The sequence below is a fragment of the Papilio polytes genome, unplaced genomic scaffold (genome assembly GCF_000836215.1).
Source record: "Papilio polytes unplaced genomic scaffold, Ppol_1.0 DF824381.1, whole genome shotgun sequence".
Classification (NCBI taxonomy): Eukaryota; Metazoa; Arthropoda; class Insecta; order Lepidoptera; family Papilionidae; genus Papilio; species Papilio polytes.
The window spans coordinates 561,176-586,076 of NW_013524823.1; the positions used below are offsets into that span (position 1 = coordinate 561,176).

The 24,901-nt window shown below is 31.1% G+C and overlaps 3 protein-coding genes and 1 long non-coding RNA gene across 4 annotated transcripts in view; 2 read left to right on the forward strand and 2 right to left on the reverse strand.

Annotated features, from left to right (window-relative positions):
• LOC106099221 overlaps window positions 1-7,416 on the reverse strand; it is a 28,187-nt gene extending 20,771 nt beyond the window's left edge. The window contains exon 1 of the mRNA XM_013277690.1: window positions 6,043-7,416. The gene's annotated coding sequence lies outside the window, so the exon portion shown is untranslated. The remainder of the gene's footprint in view (window positions 1-6,042) is intronic.
• Window positions 2,291-12,502, forward strand: LOC106099210 (rho GTPase-activating protein 1-like). Its single transcript, XM_013277680.1, has 9 exons — window positions 2,291-2,566; window positions 2,985-3,101; window positions 7,717-7,835; window positions 8,029-8,186; window positions 8,583-8,900; window positions 9,676-9,917; window positions 10,475-10,675; window positions 11,421-11,527; window positions 11,735-12,502. The coding sequence occupies exons 1-9, from the start codon at window positions 2,512-2,514 to the stop codon at window positions 11,903-11,905; spliced, it is 1,488 nt and encodes a 495-aa protein (XP_013133134.1). The 5' UTR covers window positions 2,291-2,511; the 3' UTR covers window positions 11,906-12,502.
• An 806-nt stretch (window positions 12,503-13,308) lies between these two features.
• LOC106099232 lies at window positions 13,309-15,665 on the reverse strand. Its single transcript, XR_001225367.1, has 3 exons — window positions 15,584-15,665; window positions 13,889-14,205; window positions 13,309-13,383 (listed from the first exon to the last, which is right to left on the reverse strand). It is a non-coding gene; the product is annotated as an uncharacterized LOC106099232 (long non-coding RNA).
• A 2,406-nt stretch (window positions 15,666-18,071) lies between these two features.
• Window positions 18,072-24,901, forward strand: part of LOC106111809 (PHD finger protein rhinoceros) — a 15,540-nt gene continuing 8,710 nt past the window's right edge. Inside the window, exons 1-5 of the mRNA XM_013293967.1 lie at window positions 18,072-18,376; window positions 19,599-19,922; window positions 23,620-23,814; window positions 24,173-24,389; window positions 24,572-24,629. Of these exons, the coding sequence (XP_013149421.1) occupies window positions 19,747-19,922; window positions 23,620-23,814; window positions 24,173-24,389; window positions 24,572-24,629 (646 nt within the window). The 5' untranslated portion in view covers window positions 18,072-18,376; window positions 19,599-19,746. The remainder of the gene's footprint in view (window positions 18,377-19,598; window positions 19,923-23,619; window positions 23,815-24,172; window positions 24,390-24,571; window positions 24,630-24,901) is intronic.

Genomic DNA, 24,901 nt, shown 5'->3' on the forward strand with positions numbered 1-24,901 from the left:
TAAAGATTCATAAATAAATAAAAATTTTAATAAAAACGAAACCGACTTTCAAACAAAATACACTAAAAACAAAATATTCTCAAAAAACCAATACACTAAAAGTAACGAAATAATTCGTTGAATAACTTAAACCAAACAATAAGGGATTATTGTAGCTATACCATAATTATTAACAAGCTTTTGCCTGCGACTCCGTCCGCGTGGAATAAAAAAACAAAAGCCTATGTGTTTTTCCATACTATCCTCTACATATATATATATAACTTATATATATATACCAAATTTCATCAAGTTTCGTTCAGTATAGTTTAGGCTACAAATTCTAACAAACATCCATCCATCCATCTAGTTTCGCATTTATATTATTAGTATGATTTGAACGCACGAAGAAAAATTAGACGTGAGTAATAGCCGTTAAATAATTAGTTATAGAAATGTCTCATTAAAGTTTAAAATATTTAAATAATGTCAATTGAATGTCAGAGTTTTGACAATATTTTAATGTTCACTGCGCATCATTACTTTACTCATTTTGTGCTTTAATGTTATTCAATGAAAGCAACATGATAATAATGTTTAAAAGTAGTTTGTTGTTGTTTAAAATTAGTGTTAGGGCTGTTTTTTTGAAAGCTGGAAATTTTTTATTGCGGAAAAGCAGGGCGATACAGTAATTACACTTAATATACAAATAATCGTGTGTTTGTTAGAACGGGAATGTTGTACAAATGGTTGCACACCATTTAATTTAAGAAAATGTCTAACTGGCAATAACTCACAATTCGAACCATTGGGTGTACTACATAATTTCTGCTATGCGTTAATTGTAAACAACAACAATCATTCATTAAAATTTCTATTTATCTTAAGACACGTACTAAGTAAGACAATTGCCATTATGTTAAAGCTATCCCCCCACCCTTACCTTCTATGTAAAGGATAAAAGTTTGCTACAAAAGGCCTTTAAATAAAAAGTCTTGTCGCGATAAATGAAGAGCATTTCCTTGTTATTTTCTCCTAATCCAAATTAGTCTTTTTTCAAAAGTCAATTACCAAGAAAACATTTTTATATACGATGAAGAACGAAAAGAGAAACACGAAATATATTTAATTTTTTTTCTGGACCGCCATTTTGTTTTAAATTTATTTTTAAGTAGAAATTTTATTCTGCGAATTTACTTAATAGATTACGTGTTTTCCACTATTAAACGATGACAATTAAAAAAAAATGGCGGTGTCTAAAATTATTTTGTGTAGAAGGTAATTTATTCTATTATTTTATCTACTTAATAAACGTAGTTAGAGTTATTTTAATTTACAAAATCACATACAAAAAATCAAAAGACAATAATTTCCTTAAAATGTGGGAATTTTACTTTGCTGGTAACCCTAGATGCTCATAGGCGCCCCCCTGTCAATGTCAAAAAGGTGTCACAATGTCCTTGTGGACTTATATAACATAATTTGGAGTCATATATACCCACCGCACAATTTATTTGTCTGTATGTTTGACTATATGACAGATATAGTAAAAAAAGGACATCGGGACCAGTAGGCAAAAGTCATTTTAAATTATGATAGCTCTCTAAAGTCTACCTGTCAATGCCAAAAAGTGTCAAAAAGATTATTTTCGTACTGTATCTGTCACGTTATATCTAAATAAGGGTATTTTACAACTCTCATAGAAGTCGGTAACGATAGTTCATAACTAGATAGAGCATATTTATAGGATTACAAAAAAAACAATCATTTGACTTTTCAAAGTCAAACCAAAAATGAAAAATATAGCACATTTTTGAAAGAATGAAAGTTAATAGATGTTTATTACTGGTATGAATGTGCATAATCTACATGGATTTCTTTATTATTGTCATCACGTATTCACGTCTAGAACCGTCCCTTAATTTAATCAATAGGTAAATAATAATTTTAGTTCGGTAATTTGTTATGATCCATAGTTCACAGTAATTCGCTATATGCTTATGTTCGTCACTATAATACCCCTCTATTAAGTACGGTGTTTAGCTTTATATAAAATTCGATATTTTATATACGTAATTAATCAAACTAATCAAACTTTATTAAACAAACTGTAACTCGGTAAAATATCTGCAGCTTTAAATGTTTTGTTTACTTTTTAAAATGATTTAAATTACATGAATTTAAAAAAAGATAAATAAAAAAAATATACTAATTATCTTTTTTCTCCGCTTTGTCTATACTATTATCTGACTCTGTGCCGTGTATTAGAAAAACGGATACGGGTATTTTATATACTCTATGAAAGGCACGGGTGATGTGATGTGTCTTTTCTTAACTGGAATTAAAATAGCTACTTTATTTCTTTAGTATTAGAAGTAAAGTTCGCGAAAGATTAAAAACGTCTAATAATTTTTTTGAAAAATAAAGTTTTTGTAACTTGAGTGTTTTATTGTTACCATTAAATAGAGTGAAATTGCAAATATAATAGTTACACAAGAATCAAGTGTTGGAATTGTGTTCTATAGTTACGCTATGGAGTCCGAGTCCGAACATCAACCGAAACTCAGCCCTATAAGGGCTTTTAGACGTATGTACATCCGTTTAAATTGTGTTTATATGATGCTTATTACCATAGTTACGGATAAAACTGTAAAGTTTAATAGTAGTTATATAAAAAATTTCCCTATAACATTTTAAACAATATTAATTAGCCTATCATTTATAAAACCATAAAGAACGGTGCTCAGACTTGTGCGTTGTAATTTTAAAACCACACCACAAAATTGCGTTAATGGCCGACAATGTTTATGAGAGATTGTCTCGACATTCGACATTTTGAAAATAATTTCAAGTTTAAGCACGAGAAAATAGCAACTATATACTTTACTAGTTTTTAATTCTGTATATTTTCTCTTTTCTTTTACATTTTATATTATTGTTTCCTTATTATTTTGTTATGTTGAGGAAGGTGCTAATAATTGTATTGACCTAATTTTGTTACACAGTACTGCATAGTGGTAACATGGATCCAGATGAAAATTATACAAGCCTTTCTGAATACCATGACTATGAACCTTGCTTGGAATTTGATGATTCAGAATTAGTTCAAAATACTGGTTTAGGTAAGTCCCATTGTGTTAGATATATCTATAAGTATACCACTAGTCTAAAAATTGCGATAATTAAATGTACAGTGTTAAAAAGACAATGGAAAAAATAAACTGGTCATTTATACAAGTAGTTTTTTTAACTAAAATACAAACAAGTAAAGTATTTTTTAAAGTGCCTAATTTGTTCCAAGCCTCACAAATCAGTGTTTATTTTTATTATATTAGATTAAGTTTACAACTGTCTTATCTTATGACATTATCATTTATATTTCTATTTAATTTTCACTTTTTCTATTCAGTATATTATGTTAAATGTTTCTGAATTTAGATTCAAACATGAGCTACCTTCATTTCAGTCTTTACAATAAAAAACAAATACTTTCATTTAATGTGCTAAAATACCATGTCTGTTATTTTATGGTAAAAAGTAATCTGTCACAGCAATGTGTGTCTGAGTTGAGTTATAAGATTTTGTACAAGATATATATATATACATAAACTGAAAATGTCAACATATAGCTGAATAATATTGTTTTTTTTAAGATGATTTAGTCATTTAGAAAAATAATGTATTTTGATTGTCTTTTTAAAACCACAATATTAATCAGCTCTTTATCAACATTAGACATGTATTTGAAGTACATAGATCTTAAGATTTGTCAAGTTTATAATGTTAAATTCTAGTATTCATTACAATGTAGAGAATTTAGCGATGACAATAATAATAGCGAAATCCAATTCAATTATGTATGGCTGCAGAAGTAATAAGTACAGTAGAACTTCAATAACTCAAACCTTGGTAACTTAATAACCTCTTACAACTTCAAAAAAACTATATTTTCATCAGGGCCCAAACCTCTGCAATTTAAAATACGCAACCTCTTTAACTTAAATATGTAATCTCTGTACTGGCCCTCAGTAACTTAAAGAAATGTTTCCACAACCTCTATAACATAAAATTGTTTTTCAATGTCAAATGTCAAGTCATTTTTAATGAGTGAGCAAAAAAGGTTTCGGTATTTATTGCTTGCACGATCATTTATAGAGCAATGTAACGACATAAAAGATAATGTATTCTCCTCTCTATTTGTCATTGAAAATCAAATCGATTTAGAAACTGTGAGTTGTTTAAAACAAAAGAAAATCAGACTTTTTTAAGTAGACTGGACCTGCAATGTGCAATGTGAATAATTAAATATGATTATTTAAATTTCCGTATCTATCAATTCTTCTAGCGCATTGGAGTAAAAATAAAAACAAGGGTTCATACATATGTACATGCCTACCTCTATATTAACCTATCACTAAAGTAGACCCTTGATAACTTAAAACCACTATAACTTAAAATATTTTGTGTTTCCCTTGGACTTGAAGAGGTTCAATTGTATTTATTAACTCTTATTATTAGTTCTGCAGGTCATTGTTAATTTGAGAAAACAGTAATTTTTTTAATTCATAAGTTATAACTATGTATCTATTGATTCCAACTTTTTAAAGAATAAAAATCGAAAATATTCATGCATTATTTTACACAACCCATCCCTACTAAATTGTCAAACTAATCAATCTTAGACAAACTATAAACATAAATTTTTGGGTGTGGTGGTTGGTAAAACTTAGGTTATTCTAGTAAATCTTAGAACTCACCTAAATTAACATACAGTCATTTGCAAAAAAAAAACAACCACCTACGGTTTCCACATGTAATTAGGTTTATTACATTCTTTGACTAATTCGTCTTGCCATAATAAATGAAGAAGAATGAACGTCGCCATTTTTATAAATATGGATATGTTTTGTAACATGGGAGTATTTCGCAATAAGTTGGGAAGTTTTTGCTTCAGCAAATTTGTTCATAATTAAATTACTCTAAGTTGTTATGAGGAGGGATGAATCGCATGTTACAAGGAGAATGTTAGTTATGAATGTGGAAGGGTACACCAGTAGAGGTAGACCTAGAAAGAGATGGATGGATTGTGTGAAAGGTGACATGATCAAAAAGGGAGTGATGATTGTGATGACATATGATAGAGTTATTTGGAGGACAAAAACCTGTTGTGCCGACCCTACAGGAGTAGTATAAGGAGGATGATGTATGATGTCTAAATATTAGCAGACTCCATGTCAATATCAAGAAACTACCATAAGATCTATAATTAAGGATGATAAATTTGACAATATGGTTAGATTGAGTAAAATTGAGTATAAATATTTTCAGTTTTAATCATAAAAGAAACCTTCATTCAAAATAAGAAACTCTCTTTAGTGGTTAGTAAAAGTCAAATCAATAATGACATATCCAGAACATATACTTAGAATGAGAGCTAAAAGATATGTTTTTCTTTTAAGGTCATGAATAATCTAATTGGAATACACACTACTAGAACTATACCTTAATTGAGTATGAATTCTCAGTTAGAAAACACAGATAAGTAAATTTTGTTTGATTAATCATGTTAAGACCTGAAATTAATCACACATAATTTACTATTTTAATACTACTACTGTTATAATTTACTTATTTACTATACATAGTGAGTAACTATGAACTATGGTTTTAACCATAGTTTGTAGTTACTTACTATGTGCATATGTTTCACCACATAATACCAGTCTTTTAAATATTGCATTTACCCATATACACACCATATACATCCTTAAATAGACAGACTATAGTGAATTCTTATTGTGACACTTTAGACATAGACAGGGAAGCGCTAGCTGAGTAGTCTTAAGTTTGAGTTATGTCCATCTACTGGGCCAGATATGCTTGTCAGGCCGTAGACCTTTTGATGGTAATTTTACCCAATATCATTTTTATTACAATATTGATACAAAAACATACAATTGAATACAACCCCTTTTCATATATAACAATAAAATTAGTTATAACCTTTTAAAAATCACCATTAACAGTTTTGTAACAACAATGAAATAAAATAGTGTTCTGTACCTTTTGGGTTTTAATTCGTATTAGATAAATACGATAATAAAGAAATAATTAGTATTTTCACACAGGTTCGTTACTTTTTATACACTACGATATGCTGTTTTCTTAGAAAATGTTAATATTAGTAATTATAATTTGCTTTAGAAAAAATAATTTTTTCCCGCGATCGACAATAAAACTAACCGAGAGCCGTCACATTGACACATGTCAAGTATCTTTAGGGATGTGCTGCTTTCCGTGTTCCTTATCATTCACTTCTCATCGTCATGCCGAAAAAGGCGCTAAACTGAAAAAATATTTTAAAAGTCAAACATTCTTTTGAAGAACGAATACAAATTAATGGGTCTGTGGTATAGTTTTTTAAAATAAAAGTACTCGTATAGATGTACATGATTCTTTTGGCACCCGGCAATAAGAAGCGACATTTAATGTCAGGGTAATAGTGACATAGCTTGTCAGTTCACTTCGCGTCATTACTTTACGCATTTTGTGTGGCTTTTCAATGTTATTTCATGAAAAGAAGTGATGTGAAGTGTTTAAAAGTAGTATCAGAGAGGTTTTCTTCAAAGTGGGAGATATTTTTATCCCTGAGAAGAAGAAGGGGGGTCCAGTAATTACATTTGAAAATGTGAATCATCTTGTGTCCAATCAGAATTTGTTACCATTTGTTAATCAAGAAATTCCCTAACTCTCAAGTAGACGCATATTTTTAGATTTACTATTTAAAATAAAAAGGGTATATACTAATTGACTTTAAAATATTTTTATGAAAGTTGTTTTGTTTCCTATTTCAAATTGTAGTGACCGACCCTTTATTGTAACGTGTTTTGTGCACCTGGAAGTATGGCCCTCTTGACATAAAGTTCATGTTTACTTACGTAGTAAGGAAATTACTGTGTGTACTCAGTAAAGGATCAAAAACTAATTATCTGATAATTTTAAAACGCACAGTTCAAACCATACCACATAGTTGTACTGTTCATCATCATCATCATCATCAGTATCAGCCTTTGTTTGACCACTGCTGGGCATAGGCCTTCCCCAATGCCTTCTACTGTACTATTCGTTGATTATAAACAACAATCATTACTATTATGTTAAGACTGTTCCTTCCCTATCTTTCTCAAGAGAGTGCATTGCTAAAAGTTTGCTACAAAGATTCTTTAACTATAGAGCCTTCTAACTGACAAACGAAGTCTGGGGCATTTTTTAGTTACATTTTAAAGTACTTCCTTTACAATTTGCGTTTTAGTTTTCAAAAGAAAAGAATTTCCCTTTAATGCGGACATAATACCTTGCTGGTAACCCTAAATGCTCCGACGAGCCATCCCGTCAATGTCAAAAAGGTGCCACAATCAATATCCTTGTGGCACTATAGCTTATTTGACGGTCGTCGATTATTTTGGAATTTTAGATCAATCGATTTGCCCGTATTCAGTGGGTATTGTTAATGTTAAGTAATGAAATATGTATCTGTATAATTGAACAAATATTATATTATGTTTTTGTATTCAATAAAGGACTTCAATATGTTTTAATTTCAAATTCTTACGTAGTATAGTTCCATTAACAAATCAAGAAATTTGATAATTATTTAAGTAATTATCGACAAATTTAGTCCCATAATAGAATAGATTATATGAAATAAATGATATCACGTTTATTCTACATTTTTAGCGCCATTGCCGCCGGAATTATTAGATATACCAGATGATTTTATAGATGAAACACCAAGTGATGGAACCATTGAGGAGAACTTTGAAAAAGAACTTGGTAGTCCTAAAGTTTATGCAGAGGTTAGATATGATTATTTTACATTAATTATTTAATAAACAAAATAACAGCATTAACTCTACTCAAGCTTTATATAACTATAAAAAAAATGATTGATCCTAATATACTTCGTAGTGAAGTGTAAAAAAAAAAAGAACGCGACCAATGACAACTGCACTGAAATATAACAGAAATTAAATTTCTTTTTGTTATTAGATTGCAACAACTAGCCAGGAGTATGACTACTTTGCGGAACTTGCTAGAAATGGTGCAATTGATGTAGTAGGGGATGATGAAGTTGGGCGGCGCATTATCGTTATATCTGCGTGCAAACTTCCCGCCAGCAAAGATTTGCACCCGGACAAACTGCTAAGGTGTATTTAATTTTATAATCTGTTTACACTAAGATTATAAGGAGGAATGATTTGTATGCAATAAATAAACTCAAAACTATTGGACAAAAAGTCTTTTGTTTTTATAGATAACTTTCGTCCGCGACTCCGTCCGAGTGGACTTTTAAAAAAATTTTGCGAGTAGCCTATGTTTTTCCAGATTGTCCTCTACATCTATGCCAAATATCGAGATCCGTTCTGCCGTTAAACAACAAACATTCATCCATTCATCGATTTAAACTTTCGTATTTATAAATATTACAATAATTAGTAAGATTAGCAAGTTTACAGTTGCAATGTATAACTAATCCACATAACTGTAGATTAAACAAAAGGTAATCGAAACAATGTATTATAACGAAATTTATAATTTCACAGATATTTGATGTGCACATTGGACAAATACGTGGAACAAGATTACAGCGTGGTATACTTTCATCACGGTCTTACGAGCCAAAACAAGCCTCCTTTGTCTTGGCTGTGGAAAGCTTATAGAGCCTTTGATAGAAAATATAAAAAGAATCTCAAAGCTCTATATTTAGTTCACCCAACAAACTTTATTCGTATTGTATGGCAAATGTTGCGGCCCGCCATCAGCGTCAAATTTGGACGGAAAATGATGTACGTGAATTCGTTGCAAGAGCTCCAACAACACTTAGGTTTAGAGAAAATACCCATACCAGAACAAGTTTTGGAGTAAGTTGCTTTATTTTTTTACAAAATCTTTGTAGAATGTTGGACAGCACTATACAAGTTTTAGTGCTACTAGAGTACTCATGGCGCTATTTTTACGGCGCCCCCTTTTTTTAATAGCTTTAGGGTAAGGGTATGATTATGTGATAGTCTCACATTGTAACCTGTGACGCCCGTTTCTTCCAACGCCCTGGGCGGTAGCCTAACCGCCCTTTTCCTAAATCCGGCTCTGTAGCTGGACCCTATAGCGCAGAGCGCATGTCTCGCCCTGAGGGTATATAAACAATTTGACAGGTGCCAATAAACTCATTCCTCTGGTTTATTTGCGCCGAATAAAAATCATAACACCATACTACCTGTGTATCATTAAAACAGAACAGTAGATATTGGTAAGTTTCTTGGAATTGTGAGTGATATTTTACTCTTATTTAAGGTTTAGTAATACGAAAAGACGAAATCAGGCTGACCATACTTGTTGCTTTAGAAAAATTTAATCGACTTTCATAGACAGCCATATACATATTGATTTTTAATTTTCGTGTCTCATCTGTTGATTTCATACAATGTTCCTTTAAAATCATTTATTTCCCATATTTGTAGAAATTCGCCTTATATTTCACAAAATATAACAAAAAACAAAGAAGTAGGGAAATAAAATAATTTTGCCTGTAACACATTTCCCCATTTATCATAGGAGGCAGAGCCTCAAGGATTATATTGTATAGCTGATTATATCAATAAAGTGTTACTTTTTAATAATTTAACATTACTTTTATAGGTACGACAAGATGTTGGCAAGCAAAAATCAACGTGGCGGGCGTCGCAAAGAAAAGGATGGTGGCACAACATCTGGAGATGAAGGACAGATAGTGTCAAAGACAGGAAAGTGCGGTTTGTCCCCACCTGCTACACAGCAGTTTGGGGTATCTCTACAATTTATAAAAGAAAATAATCCTGATATGGTGGAGTCGATCCCTCCTGTCGTACGACAGTGTGTAGAGTTTCTGTCCCGACCAGATGGTAAGCAAATACATTTACATACAAATTCAAACTGCGATACATGTCAAATGTGCCAGGCTTTCTTAATGTACTTATAGTGAGCAAACCACTCAATTGTAATAAATATAATGAGTAACAAATATCTTAATAGAATAAAATATTTGAATTTATGCAAAAGGAAATAATGCTTCGATTAGTCTTTTTAGTAAATCAAAAGTGATTCACTGAGCAAGCTCCAAACTTTAGTGAAGAAACTAAACCATTATAAAATACTGGTTCCATCTTCACTCAATTCACTTCTATCTTATACATGATTATTCTTAATAAATATCTTAACATTAAATGTCCTGCTGTTTCCCTGCAAAAGAAAAATGTTAAAAACAAAGTCAGGCTTCAATAAATTATCTCAATCCATCCGATACATTTACTTTGAATATTTTTGGTTGGTGATTTTAATGTTCACATCTGTACTTAACTGTATTTAGGAAAAAAGTATAATAATATAATTGATAGCATTTAAATAGAATTTAATTTATTGTAAAATGTTTTTTTACTAACACCAATAATTCTAATTTTAGCACTTGAAACCGAGGGATTGTTTCGGCGATCTGCCAATGTGACCGTGATAAAGGAGTTACTGAGGGCCTGCAACAGGGGTGAACCTCTAACATTTGACGGAGAACCACATAATGCTGCAGTCTTGTTGAAAACTTTCCTTCGAGACCTTGAGGAACCACTAATGACATTTGAGCTATATGATGAGATAATCAAATTTCAAAGTAAGTGGTAAAGCAATTTACATTTAATTTTATTTAAAATTAGAACTTTGTGTTACTATTGAAGTGGCTATTAAATAATTTTTATCTTTTTGAAGATATCAGTGTGTAAAATTTTGTGAATATAATATGACTAAGTGAAATTATTGAAAATGAATAACAACATTATACTAAAGTAATAAATAAATAGTTTCTACAGACAAAGTAAAAATAGGAATGAATGAGTGTTTAGTGCTCTTTGTTCACCAACTTGACATTTGATTTGAAACAATCAATTTAGATTTTATTATAGAAATTAAGGGATATTTATAAGAATTTTGCAGTAATCAACTCATAATGTTTAAAAATGAGTCTCGTAAATATGTTTAGATCAAAGTTCATTTTACAAAAAAATCTCAGAAATATGTTTAATTTTTTTAAGTGTAAAGTATTAACATTGGTTGAACTAAGCAGACATATATACAGACATATCGAGATGTTAAGAATAGTTCAATCATTCCCTTTCACAGTCTGTGCACACTGCATCAAGTTATGTCCTATGAAGTTATTGATTAATCTGGCACGCAACATAAACTAACGACCTCGTTCCCTTTATGTGGCCTATATTCCTAGATTCGACTAGTATCACATTAAAAACTGTTTCGATTTTGATATTCAACTTGACTTTTCATATTTCTCAACTCTACTACCATTGTGTAATGTAATTAAATGCAATAAGGTGTTTATTTCTTTTTATTGTTTATTTTAGCCTGGTCTCATCAGGAAAAGTCACGGCAAGTGAAGTTTATGATCCGAGAGATGCTACCTCTCGATAACTACAAGTTACTGAAATATATAATTCAGTTTTTGTGGAAGGTGAGATTTATGAAATCATTACATAAATCAAATAAATCTAGCTTCATAAGCAAAAGACTGAACTATAATTCATATTAATCTGGGCACTTCTAAAGGGATAAAAAATGTAATCATAATGAACAATTTAGTTTGCTTAACTACCTTTCTATGGATTGACGCTATCTTTCTTTTATTAATCTATTATTAAGAGTATGTTAATTATTTTAGGTGCAAGACAGGAGTTGTCTTAATAAAATGACCAGCAACAACCTGGCTGTAGTCTTCGGCCCCAATCTGGTATGGCCTCCAACAGGGCAAATGACACTGCAAGCAATTGCTCCGATTAATGCCTTAGCAGACTATATATTGGAGAACCAGGAGACAATTTTCATCATCTAATTCCTTTCAATTTAACCCAACGAATCTGTTTTACCTTTACTTCGAATTATAGTGTTAAGAATATGTTACAAATATATGTTAACTGCCTTAAGGCAATATTTTCTCCGTAAATTTAAATATCTCAAGTGTCAAATATGATACCTAAATGCCAAATGTAATTGTACCCTTAACTTAAATGACATCTTGATGATTTTGTGTATTAATATTTATGTTATCCTTCTAGTCCAAAGTTACATTTGATGTTAGTAGAAATATTTTAAGTGAAATATTATTGATGTTAATTTAATATAAATAATTTTATTACATGTAGGAGACATATATTGTCTATTTTAGTAAATAATGGTATGTATTCTAACATCGTAGATGCTCCCAATGTACCTGCAATCAACAAAGTGACCTGGCACTTGTCGATCAAATCTAACATCTTGGTATTTAAAAAATGTGGTTATTTTGCATGAGATAATATGTTAGGGATACAATCCTCATATTGCACAAATTTAGAAAATATCACATTTGTACAAAGGACGCCATTAGTATACATCTTTTAAGCTAGTATCATCAAGGAATTCTATTCTCTTTTGATAAACAAGAATGGGATTTGAAAAATTATAAATTTTATTTGAAGATGATATATGAAAATATGATTCAAATATGTTTAATTGGTAACATGTTAATGTTGTCTTTGTCTAATTATGTAGTACTTTATGATGATAAAGTTATTCCAATGAAAATTAGTCGCAACCGAAATTGCTAAAAACACAAACATCAAATTTGGTGCCATTATTAGAAGTTTTGTAAGATTTCATTTTTTCTGCATGATCTTCCTATTAATATTTTTAAAAATACATTTATTTTTTATCTGAAGAAAATAATCAGATAATTACCTACATATCTTTTTAAAACTAGGCCGTCTTTTTAAACCGTCTAATATGTTATTTGTAAACTATATTATGAATTAAGAGTATGTATGAAAATGTAAAAATGTATACTATGTATGAATCTCCCAAACTTATCATTCCATTTATAGTAGATTTTTACAAAGGTATCTTTTAATATAGTCATATGTTCAAATATTATTATTAAGTTATTGGATGATTTTAAGAATTAGAGATTATTGAATTTATATTGAGTCAAACTGCTAAGTTCCAATCTGGGCCTAAGTCAGTGAAATTGTTTTCATTTTATGAGTAACAAAAACAAGTTTTATATTTAAAGACCCCTAATCATGTGGATTTTTTTAATGATACTATAGAAAAAAAAAACGCTTTTTTTACCATCTTTACTACTAGAAAAAAGTAATATCCCACCAGTTAGTAGATATATGTCAAGTGGAAAACCAAGATAAAAAAGTTGGAAATAAGATACTAACCTACTTCCATTAACAAGTAGTTGTACTGTCATTACTGTATCTTCCCGTGCTTTCTTAAAGCCTGGCTGTATAACTTGTTCTAATCCATTTTTGTATCTCAATGTTTAAACTTAAAATTAAGATATTATGAGTAGTAATAAAACCTAATTAGCAAATAATCCTTGTTTTATTAAACCCTAATTTTTAAATTCCTCACATTACATAACACATGCTTCTCTTTCATACTTTTCTATCAACCATGTTATATCATTCACTCCCTTCTTATGTATCTATTATATAGTTTATCCATATTTTCTATCTTTTCCTTTGGCGCCGTTTACAATCATTCTCAACTCTCGGTCCATACCATGCTAACCTTTTGCTTCTCAATTTCTCGAGCACTGTTAAATTACTTCTGATAAACACATTCTTTACTTTATCCCTTCATACATCACACCAGTTATGTCCAACCTGCATTTATTGTTCTTTTTATGTCTTGGTCAAAGCCACCGTCTTACTGGACTAGAGAAAAGAGGTACAAGGTAATTTGAGAGAAACTAGATCGCTAAATCACAGAATAAATGCTCTGTATTGGACTACTGATTCTAAGGCCTGCTCCCTCCAATTTAACCTACCCTTCTTCCAACCTGCTCTGTACATCTTTAATCCTCTTCAAAAGCATGATGTCATACACCAGGGTGCTTTATCTTGATTTCTTATGTCAGTGAGATGTTGCTTGTTGTTATAGGTTATCAAATGTGCATATTTCTTTTGTTAAAAAGTATTCACAACTGCCAAATCATATGCAATAGTTGCATCCAGTAAGTACTCTTGTTCAATGTTTTTTACCCCAAACCATTCCAATTCCGTAAGGAATATAAGTATTATTAACTGGTCTTAAGCATACCAAAATGATTGTTGGATTTATGCAGAAATGGAAATCCATTGTCTTCTGGGTCACATTTGTTTTCATCATGTAATAGAAAAACTTACTTGTAAAACATAAGACAAAGTCTCTCATGAAACATGAGAAACATGATTATAAGTAATTCCAGAGACAAAGTACTACTGAGTTTCCCTTACTATTAATGTCACTAATAATAAATTCTGGACTGAAGGAAATGAAGGCATAGAAACTCTAAAAATTATGACCCATCCCTACACATCCAAATCAATAGTATCCACACATACCCATATACCATCTAGATGTAGAATTGATAGTGCTACAAGTAGGAATGGTCCAAAGCTACAAGATAAAAACGGGACATACCTAGGGATACATAATACAAATAAAATTTAAAAATTTCTCCATAGGTAACAGACAAACAACTGACGATTTGTCCATTGGTAACACAAACAACTGACGATTTGTCCATAGGTAACAGACAAACAACAACTGTTCTGTTCCAACAGACGGACATTGGTTATGAATGTGGAGGGGTATCGGTAGAGGCATACCTAGAAAGAGATGGATGGATTGTGTGAAAGGTGATATGATCAAGAAGGGAGTGATGACTGAGATGACGGATGATAGATTGCTTTGGAGGACGAAAACCCGGTGCGCCGACACTACGGTAGTAGGATAAGGCAGGGGAGATGATAATAAATTTGTCCATAGGTAGATTGTCCCCTACAATCAAAATGGAAATAAAAAATTGTAAACAAAAATTGTACTTTACAGAAGAGGGAGCCTAGAAAGAGATGGATGGATTGTTTGAATTGTGACATGATTAATCCTTTAATCATGTCACGTTACTCCTGTAACAGCTGATAATAGAAGATAGAATAACCTGGATCATGAAGACCTATGGTGTTGACTCTACGGGAGTAGGATAAAGAAAGGAGATGACTTTCTTTATGGAGTTTAGTCTTTTTATATTTTATTTTTATGTACACTTTAAAAAAATGGGCAGATGAAATGTCATTCTTACTCATAAGGATTATCTTTTGAAACAACTTGTTGAAAAAATAAAGACAGCTCTGTACTCCAGTAAGCCTTTATAACTTCAATACATATTTCAACAATTTTCATTACAGAATCAGTTACAGTTTTATTATTTTTACAGTAAATATGTACTTCTACTAACTGTAATATGTACTTCTACTATAAATCTTATATGTAATAAATCAGTGCAAGACTGGACAACTGTAATAAATATGACTATTAGAAATATCTATATAAAACAATCTATGAAGTTATAATTTTAATATTCTATCTATATAAATACATGTATACTAAACCAACATACAACTTAAAAATATTATTAATACAATAAAAATGTCTGTAGTCTCCAAATATTTGGTGCGTTAAGTAATTCCAAAAGCAGTACCATTTTTAAATTTCATCGCCAAGCATCTTTTCAGAAAGTACCTATGTAATTTAGTTAGGTTTTCAACCGTTTTATCAAGTTTCTATGTTTATTTTTTCTCTTTTTTGTGGTAAAGTGAAAAGAAATGTTAATCTTGGGGCAAATACCAACACAGTTTTCTTCTTATTAAGAACGGAAATCGTGTCCTTTTTTTATTTATTGGATCTGTTTATCATTCTATTTACTAATTCTGTGGACTTAGACATAAGCCAGCCTAAATAAAAGCAATGAACTCATGTTTACGCTTATCTTGCATCTTTATAAATATTTTGCAGATTTCATGAATATAATATAACATGCATTTTAATTTCCATAGACTAAGAATATTACCATTTGTCAATTATATACAGTCAAAACAAAAAATGTTGCCCTATTACAATAAAATTCTAAAAAAAAATACTATGTTTTTTAATCCGTTGAACTTTTCAATATATTTTATAATTCAATTTTGGAAATAATAAGGTAGACACATAGGTATAGGAATTACATCTCTTTTAAATTTAAATTTATTACTAGATACATAGATTTCAGAAATGTGTCGGTGTCAGTCCATGCAGAACGTATAAGAAAAAAATTATTATGGGTTTACCAACCATAGAACTCAAGTCTGAAACACGTTATCTGTTTGTCTGTGTGTTTGTGAGCGGTAATCTCTAAAAAGCACCGCTGAAGAATTATCTCAGTTGTCAGTTCCTTAACCTCCAAGAGCCTTAGCACAAATAAAATGGTCAGTTTCCGAGATTTCGATAACTTAAAATTTTACACATAAAACGTTTTATACAAAAGCTAAACTGTTTTCAATGCGAAAAGATTTTTAATGCATTCTGTAAAGCAACTGTGGTTTTTCACTACTTTTAGATGTTGCAGATGCTCAGTCGACTACGGTTTTGATGGACAACAGCAAGACTCGAGGCCTTTCTGTGCTAGAGGCCGGCCGGGAGGCAGAGTTGCTTTTTGCGTCACAGCAAACGGGATTACGGTGACGTCTCGTCTCATGGACTTCTGCATGACCCAGGAGAGACGGAACTCCCTTCGTGCCTTTTCATATTACAGAAACTCAGGACTAATCCTTGTTGCTGTCCCAATCTCGGGTTTCCCGACATCGCTTGAATAGACGAACCGGCGTAACCCCAAGGGTCCCTTGGTCCAAACCCAAGGGGCTACCGCTGCTACGGAAGGGAACTATTGGGCTGGCTGCCCAAGGCGCCCTGAAGTAAAACTTCAGCTTCATTCATCACTTTCGCACTATCAGCGATCTCCTTATGGATTGATCATTCCAATTTCCCTGCCGGTTCTTGCCCAACCCTCTGGATGAGGATCCGACGCTCCACATCCCACGCAGGGCTCTCGGTTAGCGTGTCCAGCAAGGGACCCCGGTCCCCCACACGAAAAAAATGTTGCCATTTCAAAAGGAGGCAAAATGTGTACCATGTGTACTTAATAACTAGTAACTCGCATAACATGTTAAGTTTACCTCAAATTCTTAAAAAACTACCCTATATTATGATACCATTATGACGACTGATACATAAACAGTGGTGCGCAGCAAAAACGTGTGAAATTTCAGATGTTACAATTTAAATTAGAGTAATGTAAACAAAATGAAAAGTAAAATAAATAATTCATTTGATATCATTTATAGTCACGGCATCAGTGCTACCATAATGTACATTGAAATGTAGGTCAAGTATTGATCTGTATATCCGAGAACCGGCGGCGAAGCTTTATATGCATACCTATATAAATACTGTAATTGGTGTTGTCAGCTTCTAAGTGAAACATTTCATGAAGACAAAAGAAACATTAATGTTTTTAATGATATGTTGCATGATCTAGGGTAACATTTAACTAAGACCTACAATATATTTAAATGATATGTATTGTACAAGCATTTTGTGGTTAATACGAAGAGTAACAAATACTCCTATTTAACTTAAACCTACTTATATTATTTGTTCGATACCACCTATACCTACTTCAGGAAATGCAATGATTTTGTTAATTTAGTTTATGTAATTAAGATGAACCCACAAACTTCTAAAACACCAAATAACATCTTTTACCTCTCAAAAAGTAACCAAAACCCCAATTATTTTGTGTATCTCGACTGAAGGGGTACATGAAAATTAAGAAGCATAGTATCATTAAAACATAAATACATATAGTTTAATAATAGTCTAGATGTATAAAACCGTATTTGATTGAGCAATTTCGGAAATCGTGAAAAAGATTTATACTAATAACACTATCATATTTGCAGTTTCTATGTATTCTTATTATTACTTTAATCTCAACAAACTGAAGTTACTTTTTATATCTAAATTATTTATTATATCCCTCTGGATCGTTAATAGAAATAATCAGTAGTTTCTTTTAAAAGGTCAGAATATTTATTATGGCAACATTAATAATTTTCTCCACGGCGAGCGCCAGCTACCGGCCATTTTCAGTACATGTTATTGATATCTCTCATTCTCAGTTCATGTAAAATTTGCTTTAATAAATCGTTCGTTTTGGTGACAAATGTGATGTTTTTCAATATGTGATCGTGTTTGTTCTAACATCAGCGTAAACGTATTGAAAACTTTGTCTCAATGAATGTGTTATGCAGCAAGTTCATTTTAAAACTAATGACATTATATGAACTCGATGTGCTTTTTGGCCATTTTACTTGGCTTGCGTTGGTGATTCGTATATAGTCACGTGACCAAGTGGATTTTGGATCAATGGCGCCAAATGTCTATAGCAGAAAATGTATGTAAAATGCAATTTATTTTACATAAATCTTTTTTCACAGCTAAATATGTAGTATGCTTCTTCGTTTCATATCTATATAAATATAAAGCTATATCTACACCGACGAAAGTGATGCGTAGGAATAACGTCAATCTGGCAACAAAACAGTGCTGCTATCTATGTTGTCAATTTTGTTATGTAGTTTTAATGGAGACTATCCGCGTAATAAATATTCACGGTATTGATGTTTAGAGGATGGAATTCCAACAATTTGTGCCCAAAATTTGTGATGGTAATATTTAGAATCCTTAAATCATAGTTTCCGATCCGGGCGGCATTCTGAAACTACGTTGTTGGTGCCGCGGATATCTCGGTCGAACAAGAGCCATCCATGGCCCGCCATACATTTTATTCTTGCAAGAATGAAATGTCAGATGATTATGTTTAATTTTAGTCGAACAGTGTTAAAATTGAGTTGTTAGTGCCTTTTATCGTGGTTATTTTTATCCGTTAGCAAATAACAATAAGGCCACTTGATTGTACCATAGCCACCTGTTCTTAATCTTTGTAAGAATCGGTATTGACGTATTTGTTCAGAATATCAAAAATAAACTTTTGCAGTAAATAATATTGATTATAGACATAATAAGTGTGCAAAAATTCACTATTGCAGATTTCGCCACTTGTTTGTAAAATATGATGTATACATAATCTATGTTGTTTATGCACCTGTATTGATTTATGGAACCTGTGCTCTTTAACCTTTCATACTTACTCCTTCTACTTATGTGATCAATATTGCATATTTAGGAAAATGGGGATTTTGTGGAAAGGTCTTGTTTTGTTTTTTTGTGATAATTGATTGTTTTTAACAAATAAGCATTTCAAAAGAAAAATTATATTGATGTTGCATCTTAAACTGGGAATGGTAAAACAGTTTTATGGCCAATATTGAATCAATGCAGTTATTTAACAGCATCTCAAGTAATGTCATATTTAAACATAAGTTTCCTTTAAAGTTCAGTTTGTAAGCAGCACATATGAAGTGAAGTGTGAAAGAAATGTTTATTTGATTTAATATTGGGCCCTTAGTTTTGATATGCATACAATCCTGGGTATTTATGACACAAATTACAAAAAAATCAAATTTTTTTAAATCACTTAATAAGAAGCTCACATTTGCAGGAAATACAAAAATTTATATCTTTATTTAGCTAACACATGCTGTATTTAATTTCAGGTTGCACCAGTTACTATTGTGTGGATACAATCTAAAGTATCATCATGTAGTAGAAGATGTGACATTTTACACAATGTTGCTACCACGTTCTAAGTGTAAAGATTTAAGAGTATCGTGAACATGTAGGTTAAGATAAAGACTAATTGAGATGTCGTTACGAGGCACAAAGAGGGCAAGTGGTGTGCGCAGTGAGGAGACGGGCAAGTGTAAACGTCGTAGGACAGAACCCGAGGACGCTCTGTGGCAGCTACCGCCTGTCAGTGACCTCAAGATGTCATCAATATACAACAGAAGTGCTCCTGAAGCACCAGCTGAACTATTCAGGTTTGTGGGCCATTTTAATTTTAATGAAAACTTATTTATGTGTAATTAGATATGTTTACATGTTGCAAAGTGTAATTGTCAAACAATATTATTATATTACTATTAATAATATCACCAGCTGGGCAAATTTTGTTGAAATGTACAAAGCTTTTGCATTATTGACACTTTAGATTTTTTTACTTGTCATTTATGTTTCTTTTTATAGTATCATTTTAGACAAGTGAAAGAAGATCACAGTGTTTTTATTTGGTTTATATTTTTTGGCTTGCGTTTTTATTTCATAATTGTAACTTGCTGCAGCTATTACAAATGAACATAGTATGGGAGTACTGTAAGAGCAATGCGAGTTTACATCATCCTGTGATACAGAATGCTCGTTTACTGCAATTTGTAAGCTTCAACTGCTGTGCTCATCAATGCAAAGAATTATTATCAAAATTCTTTAAATGTTTTTCATCTTTCGGAAGTGTACATTTTAATTTACTTTAATTTAATTAAATATCTTTGGTTTGGGATTTGCCCTCACCAATAGGCAGCGCATGAATAGTAAAGAAAAAGCTCATGTGTTCCAGCTAATATTTTATAGTGATAACATAATTTTAACGTTTTTAAAAAAATACACTAATAATTGGACAAAATGATCTTTTATTTTGAGGTTATCAGTCATATCTAAACATATTGAACCACAATGTAAATCAAGACATTGTCTATTATTTAAAATCTCATGATTACATATAGACTTTAAAAAAAAAAATGGCTGCAGCAATTGTTTATTTATTTATATTTGGTTATGTATGTGCCACTTTATAATCTTACTTCTTACTAATATTTTAAATGCGAAAGTTAAATGGATGGATGGATGTTTGTTAGAGTTTTTAGACTAAACTGCTGAAAGGGTCTTGATGAAATTTGGCATGGATGTAGAGGATAGTCTGGGAGAACACATAGGCTACCTGTTTTTGTATTTTTGAAATCCACGCTGACGGAGTCGCGGATGATATACAGTGTAGGCTAAAAGGATTTGAATCTTAGTCGTGATTTTTTTATTAAAAGAAACAGTAAAATTAAATACACATGCTATACCGGTTTCAATTTTATTCATTTAGTAATTGATACAACAGAGGTAGGCAGAGAATTTTGAATCAATTTAGTGCAGTTTTAAGCATATTGTTTCTAATTGTTTGAAATGTTATCATACATTTAATAAAAATAAAGATTTATCTTTGTTAACATTAATCCCTCTTCAAGTCATATTCCCTTAAATTTTTACTTGTGTCAGATTGTAAATGGCACTTACAAATCAAATTGTTTAAGATTCATTTCAGTATTTAAATGTAAGTGTTTTTATAAATTTACTAATTCAAAAGCTCTGTATAACTCCTTCCATTTCGCATAAGATGTTTATATACAAACAATTATATGTAACTTGCGATGTCAGCTATGGTCTTATTGCTCAACCATAAAGTCCCACTGCAGAAACACCTGAACAAAATGAAAATGTTTCTCTGTTTTTTAAAATCATAGGAGAGATGGCAATATGTTTTGCACAAGTGTTACGGCAGTGGGAGCCTATACCAAGGTTTGTGTTATGGTTTATCCTATACTTCCTTAGTCATACTTTTAGCTCCAAGAGCTGACTTCACTTATGATTTAATTTAAAGTTAACTAATTTAAAGCTGCCAAATACAAAGTATTAATTGAATTTGGACAGTTCTTTCAGAACAGTTATTGAACAAATGGCATAATAAGAGAAGTATATTAAAATAGATCATTGAATAATTATTGAGAATATGTTAGTGTTATTTATATCTATAGTGGCAAATTGCAATTAAAGTATTAAGTTTGGAGTAAACTTTAATGTATTAGGTCTATCTGTTCGGTTTTAATTTTTTTACGTAATTTGTAAATAAGTATTTGACCTATCTGATATACCATTATTGGGAGTCTAGCCCCATATTCTCTAATAAAATTGTAGTTGTGAATAATTAAACATAATACAATTATAGAAAAAGAACATTGTCACAATTTAATGTCTAATTACACTCCATCTAGTCATAATTAAAGCAGTAAATTATTGATTGACGGTCAAGGTAACATTTTGCTAGGGAATGTGGGGATAGATAGATAGATAACAATTGACAGTTTTTGCTTGCAGAACTGTAATGTACCAAAATTGAGCCATAACTTAAATATTTTACCCATAGTCATAGAAATGATTTTGGACATTCCATTAATGGTGACTGTCACAGTAAAGTGTGATCATATTTAGCACTGTATTCATTGCAAAGCTTAGCCTTTGAATAAAGTTGCTGATTTCTAATGCAACTTAGTGAAGAACTTAAGTAATAATTTGTAGTGAAATAAAATCTTAAGTAATTTAATGCAATAACTTGAGTCAATTAAAAAGTGTATTCAATAAAAGTTAAGCTTTGCATAATATTTGTTTACAATGCTTTAGAAGCGCATATTTTCATAAAATTCTTGTAATGTCATATATATTAAATAACATAATATTGCTGTGCTGTTGTTTTTGAAGAAAGCTACTATTTCCTATATTATGCAGTTTTACTGCGTCATGTATATAATATAAACACTACCTTTAAATTTTTAGCTACTTTAGGAAATTTTACACCAAATAGTTTAAATTATAATAGATGTATAAAATGAGTTAGGTTTGTACATTTTGTACATATAGGTGAAGTAATTCGTCACCTATATAAACTTTTATTTTGGAAAAGAACTATATTCAATAAAGTTGTCTGTACATCAGGGGCATTTTTGAAATGTCGGTTTTCTTTGTCCAAAAATCTGTTTAATCTGTGAAATCTTAACTGCGTAATAAACTAATGGTTAATAAATTAACAAACATAATTATTTTTAACAAATACAACCATAAGTCATAAATTTATATATAGTGGTCATATTAATTGAGTATTAAGTCTTTCTCAAGATATATTTAATATTTATTTTTAGAATAATGCCTTGAAATCAAAACTAAATGTATGTCCAATCTAGTTAAAGAAGGATATCTTGCCTAGACAGGAAGACCCTGCTAATGAGTTAAGTTCTATCAGAAAATATATGAAATCTGCATGGACATAAAAATATGCAAAAAAGTAAACAATGTTATGACAGGATTAGTAAGAAAAGAATCTTGTGATATTTAATTGTCATTGAAAAGAGGGTGCTATTGAGATTATAATTTAGTTTTACTTAGTAAAAGGTATCAGGTCTGATTACCTTGTGCGTCTAAATTATCATCTTCTTTCTAGATTTGGTTTTGATTTTTAACTTAAAACAAAATATTTTAATTATTGTTTGTATTTTGAACTGATTTTTCACAGAAGTTTTTCATGCCGTTTCAAACAACTTACTTTGATTATTTATAAAATCTGTTATATTTACCGACACATTCTATTTTTGTTTCTAAAGCTGCTGTACAAATCTTTTTATGGCTCAACACTTTTTTTTTTGTGAAATGTCAGTTAATTAATCCACTTCTAATGTCACATTACAAAGTGTTGTTGTGTTATATTGATTACGATACATAAAATAAGTGAATACATCAAACATTAGCATAATAGATGTGAACTTGTATAATTTAAAATTCAACTAAAAAGATTAAATGTGGATAAAGATATGTATCGCGTCAGTACATTGACTTATCTTATTCTGACAACTTAAACTAATATTTCAGAAAAGATCTCATCAGCGCCATGAAATTACCTGATTCGGAACCCTTAACACCAAGTGAATACTGGATCATTACCGATACCTGGAAACAGGATTGGGAAAGAGGGGTGCAAGTGCCCGTCAATCCAGAATCACTACCAGCTCCAAAGGTCAAAGTGATTGAAAATCCTTTGCCTTCAAATTTTGAAGAATTCAAACTGTAAGTTAACTCAGATTTATGATTTTAAGTTTTCTATACTACTAGTACATCACCACTTAACATGGAGTTGCTTTTTAGTCAAGTAGTTTCTAGTTTATAAAATCTTCCTCGTGTTGATAGTATACATAACAAATTTGGCCAAAAACCAGCTTAATGTTAAGCAGATTTAAATGAATTACATGAACAGTTCCCAATTCTGTTGTGGAAGTTTTGTAAACTTATTAAGCAAGTTAACTATGTAACATAGCATGAAAACAATGTACATACAAATCTATCCAAATATAAAACCTTTGTGGCTTGAAAAGTGATTACATTGCTACTCTATGAAATTAATAAAGGTTTTCGAAAAAATCCACAGACCAAAGGACAAATATATACATTTGTCACGAGACGCAAACTACCAGACAGAGAAGCATCACCTTAGTGCGACACCAGCTCTTGCTGAGGCGGCATGCAGCTATGACCTCGACGCAACCGACACCGCATGGCTCAAATTACTGAATGCAGAGCGGGCGAGAGCTGGTGCATGTGCTGTTACCGAAGACCAATTAGAAAAGGTCATTGAAGATTTAGAGGTAAGACAAAATTTACTTGAGAGAATCAACCACTTTTTTCTAAGCTTTCATACTGTGTGACATAAGCTATTTTCATATAGTAGTTACAATCCTGTACATTTTCTTTATTCTTATAAATGGGTACCAATGAACTACACCACCACTTGTCTGGCATTACCTCATCCTGTAACTACTTGCTGAAGAATAAAGTCGTCCACAACCATCCTTCCGACTTAAGCAGCTTCCATCAAAGAAGCAAAGGTACCATGGTAGCGGTAATTGTTATCCAATGTCATAGACATTCATTGTTAAATCCTTTTGAATTTAACATTTCACAAATGTAAATAATAAATCAGTAATTAGTACTAGTATTTCCATTGAGTGGTGATATTATTTTTCTAATTAAGAAACTTTGCAGGTTTTATTAATTGATATACCTGAGGCCTATTATAAAATAAATGTTTTTGAAAAAGTAAAACAAATGCTTTTTAAGTTTCTTTTGGCCTTTGGTTTTTTATATATATATATATATA